Source organism: Lissotriton vulgaris, chromosome 7 (genome assembly GCF_964263255.1).
Source record: "Lissotriton vulgaris chromosome 7, aLisVul1.2, whole genome shotgun sequence".
NCBI lineage: Eukaryota > Metazoa > Chordata > Amphibia > Caudata > Salamandridae > Lissotriton > Lissotriton vulgaris.
Genome location: NC_141695.1, coordinates 893207011 through 893231734, shown reverse-complemented (window position 1 = coordinate 893231734; position 24724 = coordinate 893207011). Strand labels below are relative to the sequence as shown.

Sequence of the window (24724 nt, the reverse complement as noted above, 5' to 3'; positions counted from 1 at the left end):
GTGGTAGCATTTCTTTTCTTTTTTTTGCTGTACAAAATCTAAATTAAATACCATGGCACTAGCTTGCCAAAGCTAGACTTTTTGTGCATGCCAATATTTATTTATGTATGACGATCAAATTAGCTTCCTACCAGATGGAAGGGACTTGATCAGACCATAACATTTCTGAAAATAAGACAGCCAGCATAGTAAATCACCAAATAAGTTTGAAGATGAACATTCTATAGGGACTGAGTGGTGAAGCATTCACAGCTGGTCTGTCACTGATTTGAAGGAGTCTCTGATACCGAAATCTGTTGGCGCAAATCCGCATTCACATGCACAAGAGGGGGATACAGTTTCTGAGTTTGCAAAACAATTATTTTCATTAGCTAAAGCAGAGGTTCAGAAATCAAAGAGAAGTTGTTATTTTGAAAGAAGCCACACTACTTACCTCTCTGCTTGCCAGTCACATTGAGTGATTTTTCTATTTCATATCATAACATATAATTTCGTTTCATTTGTCATTTTAAACGTCAAGAGTTTGTTTGCTGAGTTCCATCCTAAACTTTTTGGATTAGTGATGGCATGTCTCTTTATTTATATATCGATACATTATTTTTTTACATTAAACTGGTCTGTATTTCCTGAAGAAATATTCATTGACAATTGGTTGCTGGGTGACAGGTGAGGTTAAAGATACTATGTTTAGGAGTCCTTGTTCAAACCTCGCTGCCATATTTGTATGTTGCAGAGGGCTTCCCTTGCTGGCTGACACCCCCTTGCGGCCCGATAGCCCTACTTCGTTTACCCTGGGGAGGAATTAAACTCAGCGGTGCCTGGCTCTAACATGGCGCCAGCGGTGGACGCCGGTCCCTGTGGGAGCACTAGGTCCCCTTTTACGTCAGCAGTTCAGCACTAGAGGGGGAGAATCTCTTGCTCCACACATCACTGGAGCGCCTCGCAGTGCACAGCTCCTAAGGAGCATAGGGACCCAGTCTGCAGTATCAGTGGTGATTTAATGATCTCCGTCTGCGCCTGACTCCAACATGGTGCCCATGCTGCTGCAGCTACAGGAGGGACAGTGGTGGCCCATTCTAACTGATGTTCCACTCCCTTCACCACCAGGGAAGCTCATGATTGCTCATAAACCCAATCCTGGGAACTGGCTTATCTCCAACAACAAGGGGCATGAATATCACTCTGCGCCTGACCCCAAAATGGCTGCCCCAGATCCCATCCCAGCATGAATGTGATATAATGTGAACAATTCAAAAAAATAATTTACACAGACAATGAATGCATCCACATTGTTTTATTCACAATGGGACTAGGTATACTGAATATACAGACAACATACAATTAATGAAAAAATAGTGGCTTGAAGTTGACGATCAAACATCGCAATGCGAGTGAGAGTGGCGTCCCCGCCAGATTCAATCGGCGTTCCACATCACGGAGTTTTTATACCCGATGACCCGAGTTCTGACACCCCGCAACTCTGGATATAACTGCACGACCTCTCATCTACACTATTGAACTCGTGCCAAACTTATTCTTACTACTGGACACGCACCATGCAAAGTGATCCCATATGATGATAGCTCTTGACCGTGTGCCAATTCACTAATCAAGGTTGACTGCCCCCTATTTTTGTCCAGATGAAGACCCCACAGCAAGGGCACGACTAATCCCTGCGAACTTCTGAGGGTCGAAACGTCGACAATAACCTGTTTGATCGTCAACTTCACAGCACTATTTTTTCATTAATTGTATTCTGTGAAGTATGATATTCATTGACTCCAGCTTTGAACTAATGGTCCTTTGTTCTGTATATAACTCGCCAATACAGTTTTGTTAACTGGCTGATTTTACTGTCACTAATTCCCTTCCATCACAATATCCTCACCTTATTACAACCCCCCCCCCCCCATTCCCCCTTGGGGCACTGCACAACCGTTTAAAATTATTGAACAGTTGTCTGTATTTTCAGTATACCTAGTCCCATTGTGAATAAAACAATGTGGATGCATTCATTGTCTGTGTAAATTATTTTTTTGAATTGTTCACATTATATCACATTCACGCTGGGACCCCTTCCTCTCAGTACCTATAGAACCCAGGTCCCAGTGACTATGTTTGGGTAAAACCCCCCTGTTTATACACCCCATATCCCATCCCATCAGGATACGAAATCAGTTAACCTACCTCTGACCGTGGAGACCTAGCTTTTTTACCGATGCCCGGTGGAGCTACTTGATAGCTAAAGAGGAGATGGGCTGTGGACTGCCCCTTCAGCCGTCACCTACCAAGCCAGTCTTTGGACAAAACTTCTTTCGTCTCTCTATTGTATTCTCCCTCCTATCCCTTTACTCCACTCCCTTTCTCCTTTACGCTCCATTTATCCCTCCCCTTTGCTCTTTAAAGTGTTTTCCAGTTGAGACCTAGCTGTTTGGCTGATGCCCGATGGAGCTACCCAATAGCTAAAGAGGCGATAGGCTTTTGACTTCCCCCTCGGCCGTCACCTACCCAGCCAGACTTTGGGCAGGCTCTCCATCCTATCTAACTCCTACCTCATTACCCCTCCCCCTTACCCTTGTAAGCTCCATTTATTTTGTCTTCTACTCTCTTGAAATGTTTTTCTAGTAACTAATGTAACGTGTAACTGATGTAATTTTGTAATTTCTGTGGAACCTTATTTAAAGCACTCTGATACCTCCGGGTCTTGCCAGCGCTATATAAAACTCTCAAAATAAAACAATTAAAAAAAATATGATAGGCAAATTAAATGGCTAAAAATAGTCAATTAATTGTTTAAATCTAGAAGTAACATGAAGCTCAAAATAAAATACAGGGAATTAATAAATAGAACCAGATATAGTTCAGCTCTAAAAAATAAATCAGTTATAAATCAGAGGTCATACCGACATAGTGCTGCCTTCCACAGGTCCAAGGAGGATGAGCCCAAACCCCCCAAGAAGGAGCTTCTTTTATTGTACAAAATACAATGGAAGTGATACCTTCAGTATAATTGTGCAAGAGTCACATGGTTTAAGCCAATCACATTGGAGAGAAAACAATACAGGTTCTGAGCTCACATTTTGAACATTACCTCACAGATTCACATATTGCAGTTCCCATCTCTGGTGCTCTCCAGGCACCTCATTGGTCCAATAGACTCACACTGTGGTCCCAATAGGTGAGAACATGGAAAATTTACTTTCAGAGGAGGAGTGTGCTACAGGACTCTAAAAGAAAGAAACGTCATTTGATACCTGAGAAAGTGATATTGCTTCTCAAAATATTGTTTACAAAGTTACTTATGCATTAATAGTCTGTATGCTGGGTGAAACAAGGTAAAAAGATGACTGTGTGCTGAAATATGGCTTCAAGTTGAGTTAGTCATTTTGAAATCGAGGAAAATGCTAATAAAATGTTAAAATAAATTCAATTAGCTCCCCGTACATATTATTTACTAATACTCTTATAAGAAATACCGTTGACATGGTCACAAAGAGTTTTAGAGATCTAAGCTACAACCTTTCAGTGGGAGACATGAAATTGATTTGCTGATAGGGATGCCAACTTTCTTAGAAAAAAATACCAGGTATTTGTTTACTATTCTGGGACAGCTATGTGTTTCCAGGTGAAAAATAATGTATGTGAAATTACCAGGATTGTTTACTGATGCTATAATTATTCATTCCTCCGTTTGTTTTAATACACATTTTAAAACAGTTTAGGAAGAGCTCACGAATTTTCCGAATGATTTAGTTATGTGTTTGCTGTACTAAGTTTATCTTTTTGGAGGGAAAAATACTTGATTTCACTACTTTTAATAATATCTTTACTGTCCTGGACTTACAAATACAGGCTAGGCCATGCCGGTTAAAAAAGCAGCTAGATGGCAAGGCAAGCCTTTTTGCAGACAGTCATTCTGCCGGTCTCATGTGCTGAGGCAGAGCCATTCACATTATGGGTGAGTGACACTGGGCCTGATTTAGAGTGTGATGGGGCCTACTCCAGCTCCATCTCTGACAGATTTCTCCGACAGCCCAACGGAGTATCAGTCGTCTGAGGGTTTACATAAAACACCACCCACCCAATTTAGAGTAGATGGTGTTTTTTTTCTGGTGGTGAGGGACAGTAAATAAAATATGTCTACCACACCATAGGAGACAACACATGAAGTGGGGTACATTCGTTTTTGAGTAAACAAAATCCTGCTTTAGGATTTTGTTTACAAAAAAAAACAGAAACTGGTTAAAAGTTTGGCTGGTGGCCCTCATTTTCTACAGTCATCCATCAAACCTTTAACACATTGACAGGAACCACTGCATTAGCAGTGCCTGCCAATGACTAGAGATGTCCCCATGGCTGGCAGACATCTCTAAATGCGGAATATGGGTACCCTATCAGAATAATGGAGTATTTTACTCTGTTGCCATGACGGAGAAAATATTGTACTCCGCACTTCAGATCAGGCAGTTTGCAAGCTCATGCAAAATTACCATTTAAAGTGTTCCTCAAGACAGATTAGAGTGTACGTGGCCATTGTATTCACATTCCTGCAAGAGATTTCTCAGAGGGTGTTGTATAGTGAGCATCCACCATCTTACTCAATTAGTGGCAGTCTGATCACTTTCAACCATGCTTCATGGGCTTTGGGGTCCTCAGATTTCTGCTTCTGTGAGACCGTAACTTGGATGGGAATGCCATCTGCATGTTCATGGAGAATAAACATCTGGGCTCAAAGTTGGGACCTCATGTTCATCTTTTCCAGGTGGTGTCCTCTGTTAGTGATTTGGCTGCAACGGTGCTCATAAGGATGATTCAGGTTGGACGGTGCACAAATGGCTTTCGTTTTTTCTTGTTCTATTGCCCTCTTTTGCCTCTGTGCTCCAACATGGCAGGTGTGGATAGAAGCAGCACTCCAGATCTTCTACTCGCTTGGTGTCGGCTTTGGAGGCCTCCTGACATTTGCATCATACAACACCTTCCATCAAAACATCTACAGGTGAGTTTTTCCTTTCAGACTTCACCTAGAGTGAACCATGTGTTGGGAAGCGATGAAACACCTCCACAAATAAGTAGTGCTACAGTTTGTGGCCCCTTGCAGAGAACCTGTAGCTGAAGCTAGTATGCAACACTGTAGGAAGTGGCTCAAAACAGATTGAAAACAACCCGTACTGAGTTCTCCTGGGTACCGCCAACATTGTGTAAAAATATAACATAGCATAACATAACATAGAACGAAGTGAATGTAGGTTGCACACCAAGAAACCTTAGCAGGTGAAGTCCTCTCAGACGTGCAGGCAATAATAAACTGCTGCTAGTCCAATGTTGGCAGTGGCTACATAGTGTACCATTAATTAGATAAGGCAAATGAGTATTTGCCATGCTGGTAAAGGGTTTTGTTGTTATTTCAAACATACTGTTTGATTAGCATATTTAATAATTATAGCTTAGAATCAATATAATTAAATTCATTACTCAAAGAAAACTCGGAGGGTTAGGTCAAAGATACGAAGTAGGGCTAAGGTAATGGTGCATTAATTAATGATGAATGGAATAGTAATTTAATTAATTATTAATTACATAACTAATAGTAGCATACATTTAAAGATAAGCCATAATTTTAAGTTAGTGTTTGGGACAAAAAAAATAATAGGGAACATATATATCATTGATTAAAGGTACAAAAACACTTGCACAGATTGAATAAATGTAAAGGCTACAGTTTGGATTAGTAAAAGTAGTTGCTTTAAGGCTACGGAAAATTATTATTTTAAACCAATTTGCAAAATGCTTAAAGCACAGGAGGCTAGCTAGAAAAAGTGATTGTATGTTAGAAATAAGGCAAAGCCTTCCTGCTTGAGGAAATGCCAGCAGATGGATTTTGCTTCGGTCAATTCAATAGGAAAAATAGATTGTCAGTAGCAACTTAAAGTTCACTGAGCTCCCTGCAGCCTTTCATTATGGTAGTTCACTGCAGAATCAAGACACACTTAGGAGCTGGGCTATGCAGATTATCACTTGGAAACACTTGCTTTTGGTATCAGTGATTCAAAGTGAAAGCTCTCAATGATGTCACTTCCAAGGTTGTTCTGTCAGCTGAATACATGCATCTTTCAAAGATGTTCAATAATTATAGATGTGTTCCCCCACAGGGACATGTATGTACGATGCAGTTGAAAACAAAGAGCTTTAACTTCAGTAACTTTAGTTAGATTTGATCAAGGAAGGCTGAGACACTTTTCTAAATCAGATGACGATGTGGTCTGTGTGTGACATTCCTGAGTCTGTCTCTAAACGTGTTGTCTCTGTCTCCTAGGGACACCTTTATTGTCACCATCGGCAATGCCATCACCAGCATCCTGGCCGGGTTTGCCATCTTCTCTGTCTTGGGCTACATGTCCAAAGAACTGGGCGTTCCGGTGGACCAGGTTGCTAAAGCAGGTCAGAACATTAAAAAATAAATATATATATACTATGAATGTAGGTAAACATTAACATGTTTCTCAAATTATTTAAAAAGATGTCAAGGCTATTCAAACATATTGTATTCTAAAAGACAGTTAAAGCTATACTGAACTGTAACACGATACATACTTTTGGAAGGGGAGATATGAAAGATGCATTACTTTGCTCAGCTGGAATAAAGCACCAAGATTTCCTACCAAAACATATTTAATTTAGCCATACAACATCTAGATTTTTAAAACCCTTTTTCCTAGTTGCTAATCAAACCATTTTTGAACCCAACAAAGTAGATTCAATCACGGCCTGTTTTTCAAATTGTTTAAGGTGAGCCTTTTACACCCTTTACGGAAGCTGCTCTGTATATACAATATCTGCCTATACAATATCTGTCTCAGTGAAGCTTGCACAGCTGCTTTCCCTGTTGTAGTTCTTGTATGTGTGAGGGAGACAGTCACTGTTGTTCGCCTGTCTGGTTGCTGAGGATGAATAATGCTTGTGCTGCTTTTAATGGTTATTACTGTTCCCTCTAGTCTCACTGTGCCTCTTCGTGGTACCAACTAAATGATGTGGCTGTTCCCTATTGATTGGGTCAGTAGGATCAACACCTGGAGTGCTGATTGCCACCCTTGTACACCGCTGAAAAGATAGAAACCATGTCAGAGCGAAGTAATGGTGGCTCCTGAACTTTCCAAGTGGTGCAGTTTTGTAATCCCCCAAAACACAGAGTGATCAAGCAAAATCAGTGACCACTTACCCCCCTCGATAAAAAGAATAACAATGTGAACCAAAAGATGTGCTACACAGCACAATATTTCATAACGATTGTCTGAAAAGCCAAGGTCTTCACAGACACTCCTGAAAAAGCATTCTGCAACATTCCAATATATCATGGTCTTCTGATGGAGACAGCCCCTCCCCCGAGGTTTCGGTACAGTCAAGAGGACAAGTAGGACTCAGTTGGAGTTCCTCTGAACCCTTTGGAAACCGTCTCTGACGCTCATCTCATGACAAGATGATGAAACCCTTATGTAGGAGGCCATTAAAAGCACATTCCACCAGGCAGTGATCCCACTCATACTTCAAGAGTAACACCATCTGGAATTTACCAAACAGCAAGCATGTTTACTAACAATGTTTACTAACCTAACTTTTGCCACTATGCTCACTAATCAGTCCACATTAACATTACCAAAGAACTAGACCAACAGAGCACCCTCAGGTATTAGCATCGCATCCACATGTGCCTTCTGTCGCAACCAGAAAACAAGGGAAGTAATGCTATTGTGAACATTAAGTCAAAAATAACAACTGAAGCCCATGCACAGTTATTCTGTTCATCTAACTCAGTTGGAAAAAAGATGGGCGCACATGTTAAGTAATGTAGCTAAAAATAGCATCAATGAAAATACTAACCCTAACCACTAATACTAACACTAGACACTAACAATAACCTATAAATACCCTCATCACAACCATCAATCCGCCAAGAAATCCCACTGGTGAACGAAGCCCTGCAAGAGATACAACTTACTAAAAAGTCACTGTGGCACAACACAGACCGTATTCAGATAGATTCCGGCATGTTATTCTCACTGAAGAAAGAAAAAATGGGTGAGAGAGAATGGGATTAAACATCGCAAAGAAGTGCTGCACCACAACATTGAACATTTGTGTTCTGCCAAGCAAATAAAGGCACCATTCAAGCAGATATGTTTTTAAGTCATGGGCAAAGTAGGCAATTGCAAAGGCCCCCCACCACCCTGGTGGCCCCCTGTGGAAGTGATATTTCTCTGTATTTGACCTCTGCCTATTATTTTTCTCTCTCTAAACCTCTCTCCCTCTGCTTTATTTATTTATTTAAAGAGTTTTATATAGCGCTGACTAGACCCGAAGGTATCAGAGTGCTTTACATAAGGTTCAACATAGTTGAAAACTTACATCAGTTACATATTACCAATGATACCAATAACAAACATTTAAGGAGCATACAAGAAAAGGAAAAAGGAGTGAGAAGGGTAAGGGGGTAGGGGAGAAAGGGGTATGGTATAGATACAGCAGAGAGACAAAGGGAAAGTTTGCCTAAGGTCATGCTGGAGTGAGAAGGGTAAGGGGTAGGGTATAGATACAATGGAGAGACAAAGGGAAAGTCTGCCCAAGGTCCGACTGGGTAGGTGACGGCTGAGGGGAAATCCGCAGCCCATCTCCTCTTCCGCTATCTGGTAGCTCCACCAGGCATCGGTCAAATAGCTAGGTCTCAACAGTAAAACCTTAAAAGGATAGAAGGCAAGAAGAAGGGAATGTAGAAGGGGAAGGGTGTAGGGTGAAGGGGTAGGAGGGAAATACGACAGAGAGACAAAGGAACGTCTGCCCAATGTCCGGCTGGGTAGGTGATGGCCGAGGGGGGATCCACAGCCTGTCTCCTCTTCAGCTAGCAAGTAGCTCCACCGGGCATCGGTCAAATGGCAGGGTCTCCACAGTCGAGAGTAAGTTTGAAGAGTACGTGTCCCAACGTGATCACCATCTCACTGAACTCTATGTCATCCTCATCTGTGGGACACTCCACCGTGCTTTTTATTTTTCCACTAGAAGATGGGGTTACAGGGAGTGAAAGGGGACAAGACCGAGGGAAGAAGGAATGAGAGACCGGGGAGAAAGACAGCCCAGAAACCGAGTGGGTAGGCGACGGCACGAGGAGGTAATCGACTGTAAAGTCTCCCCTAAAGCTCGCCAAGTAGCTCCAACGGTCATCGGGCGGAGGGATAGACAGAGAGGATAAAAGGAAAATTGCAGAAAAACAAAGATGAAGGGGGTGTGTGAGACAGGGAGACGTAGAGAAACTATGCCCAAGGTCCGGCTGGGTAGGTGACGGTCAGGGGGTGAGCCAAGTCCAATTTCCTCTATAGCTGAACAGAGCAGCTCCACCGGGCGTCGGACATGGTGCTCTGACTCCACAGTTGAAATAGAGCTAAAGTGCACTCGGGAACTCAGGAGTAGTCAGCTTAGTTCGTGGGGTGGGCGGAGGCATGGTCCCAGAGAATTACAGGCGTCGTCTTGAGGTCAGGCATAGTCCTGGTAGGGGTTATGTCAGGAAGAAGATCAGGAGGGGGAAAAAAACAGTCACCACTGGGGGCCATGTTAGGGTCAGGCATCCTGGGACCCTTTTCAAACCATGAGCGTGCAGTAGAACTTTGCAAGAGGGGAAGTGCCAGTCTCTCATTAGTTGTTAAAAAGAGATACAAGACATTCCCTGGTGCTCTGGAGTAGAGCCGTCCCTGTAATCGCATTGGGACGCATCTCCAAGACGGTAGGCAGCACGGAAGGAGCCGCCATCCAGCATCGCGCTCGGGAACTGGGAGGAGGGGCAACTGCTCACCTCAATCCTGTGCAACAAGTCTCTCAAAGGTCCAGGGAAACTTTCCGGCATGTCCGCTGTGGCTGCCGGGTGCCCTCCATACGCAGCCAACGGACCACACAAGCGGAGGGAAAATCACAACATGCCAGGATCAAACCAGACTGCGCCTGTAACAGAATAAATTCCGTTGTGGGCACCCGTCAGGGAAGAGGGAAGACAGGCTTCCAGGATTCAGCTCCCAATCTCACAGCCCCAGCTCGGAAAAGATCTCAGGCGCCATCTTGAAGTGAGATCGCACGGCAGTACTCTTAGGCCAAAAACCCGGCGATGTAGAGTCTAGATGGGACGGCGGCCACCTCGATAGACGCTCCTGAACTTCCGATGACAGGGGGTGTCTCCATCAGCTGGTTAGGTGGAGTTTAAGCACAGCGCTAGGCTGTAGAGCACGGGGCTTCTACGGAGAAAAAGCTCTGAGTCAGCTGCTCCTGACTCAGTCCTTCTATCAAGTCCTATCTTAATAATTTTTGGGGTCCCAAGCAAGACCTATTTCAACTGTTTTGTGACCCTGTTAAACTTTAACATATAACTTGGTGCTGTCTCCACTGCTTCCTCATGCTCAGTATGCTCAGGAAGGTGTACAGATGGCTCCCAACACCAGATGAACTGTCATGCAGACCCTCGTCATGAGCAAACTCAACTATGGCAACTCCTTCTATGTAGGGATAACAGCCTAAATTCTGAAGACGCTCCACACAATCCAGAACACAGCAGCCAGGTTCATTCTCGACCTCCCCAGATGGACGCACATAACCCCTCACCTTAGGAGGCTCCATTGGCTACCAGTCATGAAGAGATGCCAGTACAAGCCACTCACCCACACTTACAAGGCATTGGACAGCGAAGGACCTGCAAACCTCAAACAATGCGTGACCTTTAACCTGCCCACCAGGAAGCTCAGACCCAGATCCCTCGCCCTAGCTGTCACCCGTCGCATCCACCGGACTAACAGTGAGGGACGCTCCTTCTTCCATCTGGCGGCCAAGGCCTGGAATGGCCTTCCCCTGCACCTCAGACCTTCACCATCACTCCAGCAATTCAGGAAGGACCTCATAACATGGCTGTTCAACCAATAGGAGAACAGGCAGTTTTATCAGACAGTGCCTCAAGACCCTCCAGGTTAATTGATTGAAAACTTTTCCATGCACGTTCCCCCAAAATAAGTCTTGCCCGGGGCCCCCAATGACCTTAAGATGACACTTCATTTGCGTTGTCTGGTAAATCCATCTGCCCAAGAACAATGAAATTACAGCCACCGAAAATAAATATTTTTTTAATAAAGTAGAAAGAATGGCCATCCTGCATTATTTTACATTAACTTACCTTAGAACTATGTTGCTGAAGAGTTGTATGCTAACTTGTCCCAAACGTACCCTTTCCCGTGTCAGGGCTTCGTTAAATGGCCGTGTGGGAGAGAGAATATTTCTGCTGGTAACAGAGGAAACAATTAACGGTGCTGACCCGCTCTACAGTTCCGCAGAGAAGACACACAGTTTTATTCTGCATCTCTGAAATCATTGTCATCAGCAGGCAGGAAACAGAATTAACAGATGCCACATAAATCTTGCCCTACATCGCCCCCTGCTCTCAATATGATCACCGTGGTAGAGGCTGTGTTTTGTGTGTATGAGGGGATCTCACACTGCTACTCCCCATGCTATTCTAGTGTTTTGTGTGTATGAGGGGATCCCACACTGCTAATCCCTGGGCTGTTCTAGTGTTTTGTGTGTATGGGGGGGATCTCACACTGCTACTCCCCGTGCTGTTCTAGTGTTTTGTGTGTATGAGGGGATCTCACACTGCTACTCCCCATGATGTTCTAGTGTTTTGTCTGTATGAGGGGATCTCACACTGCTACTCCCCGTGCTGTTCTAGTGTTTTGTGTGTATGAGGAGATCTCACACTGCTACTCCCTGTGCTGTTCTAGTGTTTTGTGTGTATGAGGGGATCTCACACTGCTGCTCCCCGGGCTGTTCTAGTGTTTTGTGTGTATGAGGGGATCCCACACTGCTACTCCCGTGCTATTCTAGTGTTTTGTGTGTATGAGGGGATCTCACACTGCTACTCCCCGTGCTGTTCTAGTGTTTTGTGTGTATGAGGGGATCTCACACTGCTACTCACCATTATGTTCTAGTGTTTTGTGTGTATGAGGGGATCTCACACTGCTACTCCCCGTGCTGTTCTAGTGTTTTGTGTGTATGAGGAGATCTCACACTGCTACTCCCTGTGCTGTTCTAGTGTTTTGTGTGTATGAGGGGATCTCACACTGCTGCTCCCCGGGCTGTTCTAGTGTTTTGTGTGTATGAGGGGATCCCACACTGCTACTCCCGTGCTATTCTAGTGTTTTGTGTGTATGAGAGGATCTCACACTGCTACTCCCCATGCTGTTCTAGTGTTAACATCAGATAAACTTGGAAATGCCCCGAAATTGAATCCTGCTGGAAATGCCCCCAAATTCATTGGCCAAGAAAAATCTGCCAGGACACTCCCAGCCAAGAGGCTTAGAGTAGAACTGCCCCCGAAAGCGGTTCCGTATGTAGCGGTCCTCACCGGGGTGCCAGTCTTAGCGGATGGTTGTGGAGAAGATCAACGTGGGCTGTAAAACAAAGTCATACATTGGCTGAGGCAGAATTGCCCACTCCCCCCACAAATAAATGGGGCAATTCTTTTTTTTTTTTTTTTTGGAAAACCTTTATTGAAAATTCAAGGCACATAGCTATTCAGCCTTACATCCATGAGGCTAGACAGCATTGTAAAATACGGAGAAGAGGTGCACCCAAATCAAATCGAGAAGCACATCAGGTTTAATTTTATATTATAAATATGAGAACCTAACAAATCAACAAAAAAGGAACATTAAAAGAAAAGAAGTGGCAAGGTACAACACATGAGCAGCAATGCACGATTCCAGGGGGCGGGTGGGACCATTTAGCTCTCTGTAGTAACCATACTGGAAAAGCATACAAAGTGGGGGGGGGGGGGAAGAAAGCAGGATTCCATTAAAGTGAGAAGTTGGGTGGAAGGAAGGGCTAGGGAGAGAGATGAACCTCCAGCGGACCTGCATCGGGAGGCACACAAAGACCACCCCTATATTCATTCCAGGCCCCCCAAACAACCCCCCACCTCTTGGGCTTACCCCGGGCCACATACACAGTCTTCTCACGGAGCATGCACCAATCCATATTGGTTTTCCACAGTCCCACGGTGGGGGGAGTCGGGGCGCCCCACTTCTGCGCAATATTTCGCTTGGCCACCATGTTCCCTAGTGTAACCAACTGGGTTTGGGCAGTAGTGTAGTCAGTCGGACCTCACACGTTCAACAAGCAGCGCCGAGCTTCTGCAGGCAAATCCACACCAGTCACCTCACGCATAACCGCATGCACCCGTTCCCAATAAGAAGCAATAACCTGGCATTCCCAGATGGTATGCATGAAAGTGGCCAGTGCGCCGCACCCACGCCTACAAAGACCGTGCTCAGAGAGCCCCATGTGAATCAGTCTAGGGCCAGTGACATAGACTCTGTGGAGTATCTTCAATTGGACTAAGCGAAGCCTAGCCGAGATTGCCACTTCTTTGGGGGAAGACACCGCACACTGCCAATCCTCATCATCCATCTCAATCCCATCACGCACCCACTGGTCTCTCACATTCAACAACAGATCCGTCCGAACATTTATCAGCTTTTATAGGTCAGGGAAATGGCACTGTCAGGCATATGGCCGTCCAGCACCCTGTCTTCCAGCGGGGATGATTCGGGAACCTTCTCACCAATGGGCAGGGCAGCCGTAAGGGCATGTCACAATTGGGCGTATCTGAAGTTTTCTGTGGCACCCAGTTGAAATTCAGTTTTCAGAACCTCGAAAGACTTGATTTCCCCCCTGGCCATTACATCAGCCACCTTGGAGATACCAATAAGGTCCCACCGGTCAAACCCCTTTGAGTGCCACAGCCTACCCAGCAAGTCAGAATCGTGGAGTGGCCATAGTAAGTCTACCCTTCCACCCCAGTGCTTTCGTGATGGCCCTCCAAATGTGCACAGCAGTCTTGGTGGGACCAGTCATTTTTCCATCCAGAGATCTGGAATATAGCGCTCTGTAGTACATCCCGTCATTCAAGAGCCAACGATCCATGGCATACCCCGGACTCTCCGCCGGGCCATAAAAGCCGTGGTTAAGAGCAACCAATTGAGAGGCCCAATAGTACCGGCGGATGTCAGGCAGAGCAATGCCGCCATCGTACCAGGGAATAGTCAGTTTAACAACGGCAATACGCAGCCTACCCTCCCATAAGAGGGCCTGCTGCAGACCTTCAATTTCCTTGAAGTATTTGGAAGGGACGGGGTCCTGCGTGTTTTGGAGCGAGTGTAAGAATCTCGGCAGGGACATCATCTTGAACAATGCCGCACGGCCCAACGGGGACAGCATCAATCTTTTCCAACCCTCCACATCGCGCCTGAGGCGCGCAAGAGGGGGAAGCAAGTTGTTAGTGTATCGTGCCTGGGCATCCGTTGATATATAGACACCCAGGTACTTAAACCCCTGCTGCGAGATCTGTATAGCGCAACCCCTAGGACGACGTGGGGTTCCTCCACTGAGCACATAGAGGTAGGATTTCGACCAATTAATGACTAGGCCTGAGTACCCGCCAAAAGTGCTCAACACGTCAAAAGCCACGATCAAGGACCGACAGGGGGAAGTTAGGTAGAGCAGGATGTCGTCCACGTACAATGAAACCCGGTCCTCAAAGCCCGGCGACCACTTGATCCCACAGATGTCAGGGTGGGTACGTATCCAGGCAGCGAGCGGCTCAAGCGCTAAAGCAAAAAGGAGCGGCGACAGCGGACAACCCTGTCTGGTACCTCTGCGCAAGGCAAAGGAAGCTGACACCCGGCCATTGACCGTCACATTGGCCAGCGGGGAGGCATAGAGAAGCTTGACCCAACCAATAAAGTCGGGGCCAAACCCAAACTTAGACAACACCGCCCACAGATAATTCCATTCGATGGAATCAGACGCCATCGTCGCTTCTAGTGATGCCAGGACGGTTGGCTCGCTGAGTTTATGCACCCGAGCCATGACAGCGTGAAGCCTCCGAAGATTGAGAGCGGTGTTACGGTGAGGTATAAATCCCGACTGGTCCGGATGAACCAAATCGGCGATCACACCCACCAGCCGGTTGGCCAGTAACTTAGCCAGAATCTTGGGTTCGGCATTCAGCAGGGAGATCGGGCGGTACGACCTGCAAAGGTCCCTGGGCTTCCCCTCCTTATGAATAACTACAATGGTGGCCAATCGCTGGTCCAGCGGAAGCTCACCAGCTTCACGAGCCTCCAAAAACATGCGCCGCAGGGGCACTGCGACGGTGTCGGCCTTGATCTTGTAAAGTTCCACCGGAAGACCGTTGGGACCGGGAGCCTTGCCGGAGCGCAAAGATCGTATCGCGAGCGCCACTTCGTCAGCCGTAATGCCCCTATCCATGTCGTCACGCTCGGTGTCCGACAGGCAAGGGAGCTCAACACGCTCCAGAAAAGAGGCAGAGTCCGACTCAGTCAAGGTGGAGACTGAGGTGTAGACCGTCTCGAAATAGTCGGCAAAAGCCGAAACAATAGCACTGGGGTCAGTAACAACCACCCCGTCCTCATCCAGAACCTCGGGCACCACGCGGGAAGCCAACTCCCTCCTATCCAACCAGGCAATAAGCTTGCCCGCCTTGTCCCCTGCATCGTAGATCCTCCCTTGCTGTTCTCTGCCCATCGCCTTGGCAGCGTCAGTGGCAGTGGCTCGGTCCTCCGACTGCTTTAAGGAGAGGGCGTGTAGCAAATCGGGTGTCGGGTCCGTTTCCAGTTGAGAATCAAGGTCCTCAATTTCCGACTCCAACCGCACCATTTCCTCATCCCTGCGTCTGCGCACCTCGGCTATTAAGGATAAAGCTTCTCCTCTAAGGACAGTTTTGAAGGCCTCCCACAGAGATAAGGCCGACGATACCGAGCCCGTATTCTCGGAGAAATACAGGTCGATAGCTTTAGCTAGGAGGTCACGAGTTTTGGAGTTGCGAAAGTACCAAGGATTGACCGGTGCTAGTCTAGAGGCCGCCACAATGCCAAAGTCAAACGACACCCAAACCGGGGAGTGGTCCGATATGCCTCTAGCCATCAGGCGGGCCCCGGAAATGGTCGAGGCCTGGACCGCCGGAGTCAAGATATAGTCAATCCTGGAGAGGCTTCCGTGCGCGCCCGAATGAAAGGAGTACTGCCGCTGGGCGGGATGGAGAAGCCGCCAACAATCAATAAGACCCATGGTGCTCAGGAAATTTAGGAGCCATGTTTGTGCACTACGAAGATCTCTGGATGGAAATCGGTCAAGGGTCCCCGACACCACCGCATTAAAGTCCCCACCAATTATGAGCAATCTCTCTGGCAGGCCCAAAATGGCGCCCCCGAGATCCTGGAAGGTAGTCGTCTGCAGGCCTGGGGGGACATAAACAGAAACCAAAACCAGGGTACGCCCCTCCCATCTGCCCGCAATGGCAACATAGCGACCTCTGTCATCAATCACCCTAGTCTCCACCTCAATGGGAGAGACATGCGCACCATAATCCCCACCCCTCGGGACCCCGAAGAGAACCCCGAGTGAGCCACCATCTTAAACCCTTTCCTATTGAGTGCGTGGCACGTATTGCCAATGAGATGCGTCTCTTGTAGCAAAATGACATCGGGTACACACCGTTTAAACATCTGCAGTACCACCCCACGGTTAATGCGATCCCCCAGCCCATTCACATTCCAACTCAATACATTTAGCGTCTTACCCCCCCATCATCAAAGAAGCATCGTCCCAACCCCCACCCCCAGAAAGCGACTACCGCAACATAGTAAACAGGAGAATAATCACCTTGCCTCAAGAGAAAAGAAAAAGGAAGAACATAAGTAAAACACTCAAACCAACCACCCCCCACCCTGCACCCCTGCATTAGACTAAGAAGCCCCCCAACCAGCAGTGTGCCTGTCGCCCCCAAAAACTAATCTACGGAAAGCCCCCGAGGAGAAAGGAGACATCCTATCACCCCCCGTTATCCCCCAGTCTTGAAAAAGCAGCATTAGAAAGAAAAAAAAAACAATAGTCCGTGACTGATTGCACTTGCAGGACCATCCACCGAAAGAAGTCCGAGCAAGCATTGTTCATTCCTGAAGATCAGGACCACCCGACGCCTCTTCCGACTGATCCTCAGGGGCAGTCCGACGTTGAGGCAAGGTGTCCAGCCAGTCCCCAGCAGCCTCCGGCAAGTCAAAGAACACCACCCGGGCGCCATGTTCTATCCGAAGCTTCGCCGGGAATAGCATGGAGTACTTCATCCCCATCTCCCTCAGCCTGCGCTTGACGCCCATAAAGCTTTGCCGGCGTTTCTGAGCCGCTTGAGTGAAGTCGGGGAAAAAGTTCACATCGGCATTCTGGAACTTCACGGACCACCTCTTCTCGATGCCTGCAGGATCGCATCTCGGTCCCTGAAATTGAAGAGTCTGGCAATGATGGGGCGCGGAGATGCTCCCAGTTTCGGTTGGCCACCAGGTAGTCTGTGCGCTCGCTCTACCGAAAAGAACTTGCTCAGTCCACCAGGAGCCAAGTGCTTCAACACCAAGTTCTCAACAAAGAGATTGGCAGCGTCTTCCTCGGCGCCCTCCGGCACACCGATAAAGCGGACGTTCTGGCGCCTTGCCCGTCCTTCAAAATCGTCGAGCCTGCGGGCAAGCAGCGTGTTCGTGGCTTTCAGGTCCCGAACCTCCGACTGCAGGTCGGACATATCAGTAGTCAAACTCGACGTCTTAATGTCGAGCGACTTGACTCTGTCGTTCGTCTTTCCGAGGTCGGCCCTGATAAGGTTGACTTCAATCGCCAACGTGTCGACCTTGTGTGACAACACTTCGTGCTGCTTGTGCATTTCAGCCTTGATGCCCGCAATGGCCCCCATAACATCCCGGAGGGTGGGTTCAGCATCTTCCGGAGACACATCACGCTGCGAGTCTTTAGTAAGACCTGAAGCACCAGGCGATCCCTTTGGGAGGGAGAAACGTTCAGAGATGGTGGTCTGCGAGAGGGAAGGTTTCCTGCTGACTCTTGTGGGCTTCCCTTTGTCCGGGTCCCCTCTGCCCGCCATGATGGGCGACGGGGGTATCACAGCCAGAAGAAAGGTCCAACCGGTACTACCGCTTCCAGGCGGCAGAAATCAGTAATCACCTCCACCGCCTCATCAGAACGTCAGGCCGCTGGACAATCTGTTCTGGCCACCAGCGCAGAACGGGGCAGCTCCAACCCTCTCAGACTGCCACCGTGTGGAAGCACCACCGTCACCCTCGTAATGCCAGACTGTTATGGCGTCGTCGTCTCCAATCTTCACCACGGTGTAACTCAGCACAGGAAACTCGGATCTTCGATCAGAGAACGGGCCCCGCCTCAGCAACTGCACCGCAACAGATTCCCACTACTGTGGGACAGGATAGGTAGCAGGATCAATACGGAGGATCGGAGAGTCTTCGGAGCTCCGAGCTCACGCGGCCATCTTGGTTGCCCGCGAAGCTCCTCCTCCAAATGGGGCAATTCTTAACATTAGGCGTCTCCCCTGGCTGGGTCAAAGAACTAAGGACTTAATGGGTGACATTGTTATAATAAATTTTCAAGATGACAGAGTTGTCAGATACATTGTAAATGGGTTTCCACAAAATGCTGGTAACTCAATTACTGTACGTGATCTGACTTACTTTTACCCCAGAGGAATAGTTGCTCCGGTATCCAATCTCAGGCCCTTGGTTTATCAACAGAGCAACTATACAGGCCCCTCACTTTGTCATCAGAATTTTGGTTTTGGGCCCTCATTTCAAATGCAGGAAAATAGTTCTAGACCATTCTTTCACCATCAAGCTGATTACTCCTTGCCCACTTTTAATCGCTTTGCAGCATTAGCGGGCAAGGAGGGAGTCGATTGACTTTGCTTAGGGGGTATAGCAGATAATGAAGACACTGGACTACAAAAGATTCCCTCCCTACTTGTAGAGCCAACCAAAACTAGCAATGTACATGTTCCTTCCCCAAAGCATACTTGGTCCCAAAATATATTGATTGAGAACGTGATTGAAGATGAGGGCAAACAGTTCATGCACAAGTTTCAGGCTGGGAAGGCAAAAGGGGGGAGGTAGCTGACGAGGTAGTCAGAATTGTGTCCTGGAATATAGCGGGTTTGGCTGCCAAAATTAATAACAAAGAATGGCGCCAGTACATAAGCAAATTCTCTATAATCTGCTTACAGGAAACTTGGGCAGTCGACAACAGCTCACTACACATACAAGGGTACAAATGTTTCTTTGTCCCGGCAAGGAAATCTAGATCAGGTAGGGCTATATGTGGGTTATCAGTATATGTGGACCTGAACCTCCCTGGCACATGGATGACCTCAAATTGTAACTCACATGATATCCAAGAGGGCATACAGTATGACGGCTCAAGGGTAAAGGACTTAATCTGACAATGTTCAATGTTTACAATAATGTGGCGGGCGGGGGATGCAATGCACTGATAAGAGAACTGGAGTATAGATTGTGCCAGGACTCTACTTGTGAAGCCAGGATCCATGCCCAAAATAGTCTGGTCATCGGGGATTTTAACTGTCACCTCTGCCCAGCCCTTTTCCCAATAGATGAGACATGGTTGCGATGCCCAGAGGATAATGGAGCCCATTTTGAGCACTCATTAGAAGGTGATGCTTTAACAACATTTTTGCAGAACCAGGATTTGGTTTACACCATGGATGAGATCTTGCCACCCACTTTCAAGGGCAGAGGATGTTCATCATATATTGACTATATTCTCACCTCAAGGGCTTTTAAAAATAGAATTTCCAGGGTTGGGATTGATTGGAACCCGTTTAGCGATCATAACCCCTTGGTGTTAGATGTACCCTATCGGGCCAGTCCCAGCGGGAGAAAGCCTGTAGCGGTAACTGAGAGGGTCACTGATCAGGGCAGACGCCTTAGGTGGTCCAAGATTGATGGAGAAAGGTTTTACAGATTACTAATGGAGAAGGGAAACCAGCTTTTGAGGTGTGTCTAGATGTGACAATAGAAGGGCAGCAGCTACTCATAGCATTCGAACATATTGCGGATTTAGTAGATGGCCTGTTAAAGACTAGCGCCCCGATAAAAGGGACTGGTAGTCAGCCGAGACTGCTCTAAAGCCCTGATGGAGCTCAAAGATAGTATTAAAATAAGGCCAAGGGACGTCACACGAGTTGCCTCCTGTAGAAAAAAATCTAAGAGCGAGCTGAGCAGGAGGAAAAAGGCATTACAAGCAGAAGGTTGGGCAGACCTAAGGGAGGCGGGGGAAAAGAGGGACATGACAGAATTTTGGAGAATTATCAACAGACCCACTTTCCAGGATGACACCGCCCCCAAATTAGGAACAAACATTACGCCTGACATGTGGATTACTCATTACAGGGGTCTATATAACCACGAATCGGGCATACAGTATGACGAAGGGAATGTAGACCAAGGCCAGCCCGTAGTTTTTTCACTAAAGGAAATCAAGATCGGGATTGAGGGGCTGTCTATAAAAAAAGCCCCAGGCCCAGATGGAATCCCGCCTGATTTGTTCCTAGGTTCTGTGGAATTATGGGCCCCTATAATGACAAGAGTCATTAATACTGCAATCCGCTGTGGCTTCCGCCCTCCTGGTCAACAGCTATCATTGTCCCTATTTTCAAAAAGGGTAGCAGGGACGACCCTCAATATTATCGCCCCATCTCCCTGATTGATGTATCCGCAAAAATTTTGGGAAGGGGGATATTAAACCGGTTATCCGAGTGGACAGAAGCAAATAATATCATCTCAGACACACAGTACGGTTTCAGGACTAGTCGCTCCACGAGTGACCAATGCTTGAACCTCTACATGTTAGCAGCCAAATACACTAAGGCCCATGATGAATCCCTTTATATGGGGTTCATGGATCTGGCAGCTGCTTTCAATCACATAAATAGGGGCAAGCTTTGGGATATGATGACCAGTATGGGGATAGAGGTTGGCCTCATTAACATCTTAAGAGAATTGCATAGTAATACCTCAGCGCAAGTCACGTATAACATGGAGGGCGGATGCACTGACTCCTTCCACTGCAGAAGTGGGGTACGCCAAGGCTGCATCTTGGCGCCTTTTTTATTCTCCCTTTATATTAATAATATGGAGCAGCATCTCCTACAGCTGGGATCCGATTGTCCACGAGTAGGGACGCGTCATGTTCCTGTGTTACTTTACGCAGATGACACAGTCCTCCTCGGATGCACGCTGAAGAGTTTACAGATTTTAATTGATGGTTTTGTATTTTTTATGAGCTCATTAGACCTTTCTGTTAATTTGGGTAAATCCTACGTTTTATCCGTTGGTAATAAACCCTGCACCAAATATACCTTCACGATAGGGAGCCACAAGATAGAGAAGGTTAAATCATTCTCGTATCTGGGCTTACTATTTGACGGGTTAGTAAAATGTAACTGCCTGGTGGAGGAACGTTGCCGCAAAATGCATGTCACCAATGGGGCAATTGCAGGTTATGGTCAAAGACTGGGGAGGTGGTGCCCTGAACAGGTGATGAACTTGTATAACTCAATGTGTTGCTCTAAAGTCACTTATGGGGCAGAGGTGTGGGGCTTTGCAAATATTTGCCAACTGCAGCGGGAGGAGAATAAATATCTACGCTCCGTCCTGAAAGACCCACATAGTCTAGCTGCTGCAATTGCACACAGGAAGTTAGGGATACCCTACCTTGAAGATTTGGTGAAGGTTAGGCCAATCCTAGCTTGGCTTAAAATCTGGGTAAACCCAGAGGCGACCTTAAGCAGAGAAATAATGAAGGACTGCTTGGGCAGAGAAAAATAGTTGCGTATCCCGTGGCTCAGTTATGTTAAGTCTGTATTGGAAACCCTGGGCCTCGGGAATCTCTTTGCCGATCCGACAGTGATTATCCCTCAGCATAAGACGATTGTTAAAAAAGCGTTTTTGGCACACAAAGCCACACAGAGAACAGAGCTAGAAAGGGCTAAAACCACAGTGTGTGCATATAACCTTGTAAAGACCACAGAAGGAATGGAACCTTATCTGTATTTGATACATAATTCACAGGAAAAGTTTTTAATGAACCGTTATAGGCTCAATCTTTTACCATATTTATTGGGTTCACCACTAGGGTATTCACTTACAATTGAGCAGAAGGGAACCTGCGGCTGCGACAATAGGTCTCCGCAGGATTCCCTTCATTTTGTACTGTTATGGTCATTTTACTCTGAACCTAGACGTAGATTCTTGGTAGACATCCTAAAAAAATCTAATATAAAATGTGCTCAAGAGGCCTTGAGCTTTTTACAACAGGCGACTGATCCCCTTACACTGTGCTGCATCATTAATTTTATTAAAGTAGCGGTTCGATTGAGGGCAACTAGAGGGGGGGGGGGGAATTGTGAGACTTCTGTGATTGGTTTTAAAGGTTTATAATGTATTTTTAACCTACTGTGACTTTGCTGTACTTATATTGGGATTCATGTTAATTTAATGTTTAAAAAAAAAAATGAACTGAGTGTATATTGTATGTCTGTACTTTTATGGTGATTTTTAATCATCGAATAAAGAATCCTGACTGACTAGTGTTTTGCGTGTATGAGGGGATCTCACACTGCTACTCCCCGTGCTGCTCCAGTGTTTTGTGTATGAGGGGATCTCACACTGCTACTCCCCGTGCTGTTCCAGTGTTTTGTGTGTATGAGGGGATCCCACACTGCTACTCCCCGGGCTGTTCTAGTATTGTGTGTGTATGAGGGGACCTCACACTGCTACTGCCTGGCAGGGCCGGATTGGCTACCGGGTGTTTCTGTGTGCTGCCGAGCTGGGGCTAATTTCTCTGCAGTGGGGGCTGATTTCGTTGATGGGGACCTGCGTGTCTTTTGAAATATAAAAAAGCAAAACGAATTTTGCTCAGCACACGCAGGTCCCCATCAACGAAACCAGCCCCCAACTCGGCAGCACACACAACCGCCCTGTAGCCAGTCCAGCCCTGCTCCCCGGGCTGTTCTAGTGTTTTGTGTGTATGGGGGATCTCACACTGCTACTCCCCGTGCTGTTCTAGTGTTTTGTGTGTATGGGGGGAATCTCACACTGCTACTTCCAGTGCTGTTCCAGTATTTTGTGTGTATGATGGAAGGTAGAACTGTTGATGCCTGTGCTCTATCAGCTTAATGTCTGTGAGGGACTGGAGGCCAGAACAGCTGCTGCATGTGTTATATCTGTCTTTTGTGTACCTGAGGGGAGCTTGCACTACTTCCTGTCTGTGTTGTACCTGATTTGCGTATGAGGGAAGCTTGCACTGCAGCCAGCTTCTGCTTGTGCTATTCTTGTGTTTTGTTTGTGAAAGGGGGCGCCACTTTGCAAAGTAACTGGTAAAAAAATACCAGGATGAACGGTAATGTTGATGTTTTATTCTATCCTCATCATTAGATGCAGGCTTTTCATAGCTCTTCACAGATGGTTCGCTCCCCTTACAAAGCAATCACCTGGTCAGAGAGGGCCTGAAATCCTGTCCTCAGGTTTCATGTCTGCGTCTGGCATGAAATATCTAGAATCAAAAACAATGATGGATGGGTTCTTTCCCTCAAGGGGTGGATGGCGTCGCCGCTCTGCAAGAGGCTCAGTGGTGCTGCGGTGTCAGCAGGGTGCTTGCAGGGTTGTAGGGTGTCTACAGGGTGTGTGCAGGGTGCAGGTTGTGTGCAGAGTGTGTGCAGGGTGCAGGTTGTCTGCAGGGTATCTGCAGGGTGCGGGGTGACTGCAGATGCAGGGTGTCTGAAGGGTGTCTGCAGATGCAGGGTGTCTGAAGGGTGTCTGCAGATGCAGGGGGGAAGATTTACGAGCCCCACGCACCACATTTGCGATGGCATAAACCATGAGCCACGTTGCGGCCTTTTTACAACCTGACGCATCTAGGGAGATGCGTCACGTTGTAAAGCCCTGTGCCACATGAAACCTTCGTCAGGTTTCATGTGGGCTTTTCGGTGCAGGGGGGGAGTGTGGGGGGGGGGGGGGGGGGGGTCGTTCCGGCACAGGAACACCTTGGAAAAGTGCCTTAGTGAAATCTACAAGATTTCACTCAGTTCACGTTTCCGACTCCGCTGCATCAAAACCTTGCACCTGCTTGAAGCAGGCGTAAGGCGTGACGCACCATGTTGAGGATAGGCCAGGTTGGAACAGTGCTGGAGTTGCGTCACGCCCGCGACACAACTCCAGCACTGCGCCAACCTTAGGCCGGCAGATGCGACACGCATCTGTTTATCTTTGCGCCATGATGCGACGCATTGTAAATGCAGCGCATCTGTGGTGGCGTAAGGGTAAACGTATGTCACGCATATTTCCTGGCGCATATACACATTATACATTTATATTATAAAGTGACAATTGCCACTGTGTTCTTATACTTAAGGCCGAGTTTCGATAGGAAATGGATTTTTTGTTTGGATTAAGAAAAAAAAAATGTTGTAGCTACTATTTTAGTACTCCGGGACTTGTTCAAAGGTTGTGCAATGTGGGGGTGGGTCTGGGATAGTTAAGCATGGTAATAAAATCTCATTTCACATTTAAAAAACTAAAAACTTCACTAAACAAACCAAACGTTAAAGTCACATTAAAGTTAGGTATTGTAATACCTTACTTTACATTTCAAAAAACTTAGAAATTCACTGAAAAAACAAACGTTAAAGTGAGATTATAGTTAGGGGAAATTGTCAATCAAAAAATAAAATTTTAAACTAAAACAACACTGAGATTCACCA

The 24724-nt window shown here is 46.7% G+C and overlaps 1 protein-coding gene across 1 annotated transcript in view; it reads left to right on the top strand.

The window, feature by feature from the left end:
* The window catches only part of SLC6A7 (solute carrier family 6 member 7), a 415345-nt gene that overhangs the window by 208933 nt on the left and 181688 nt on the right, over positions 1-24724 (top strand). Inside the window, exons 7-8 of the mRNA XM_086931310.1 lie at positions 4893-4996; positions 6314-6438. Of these exons, the coding sequence (XP_086787436.1) occupies positions 4893-4996; positions 6314-6438 (229 nt within the window). The remainder of the gene's footprint in view (positions 1-4892; positions 4997-6313; positions 6439-24724) is intronic.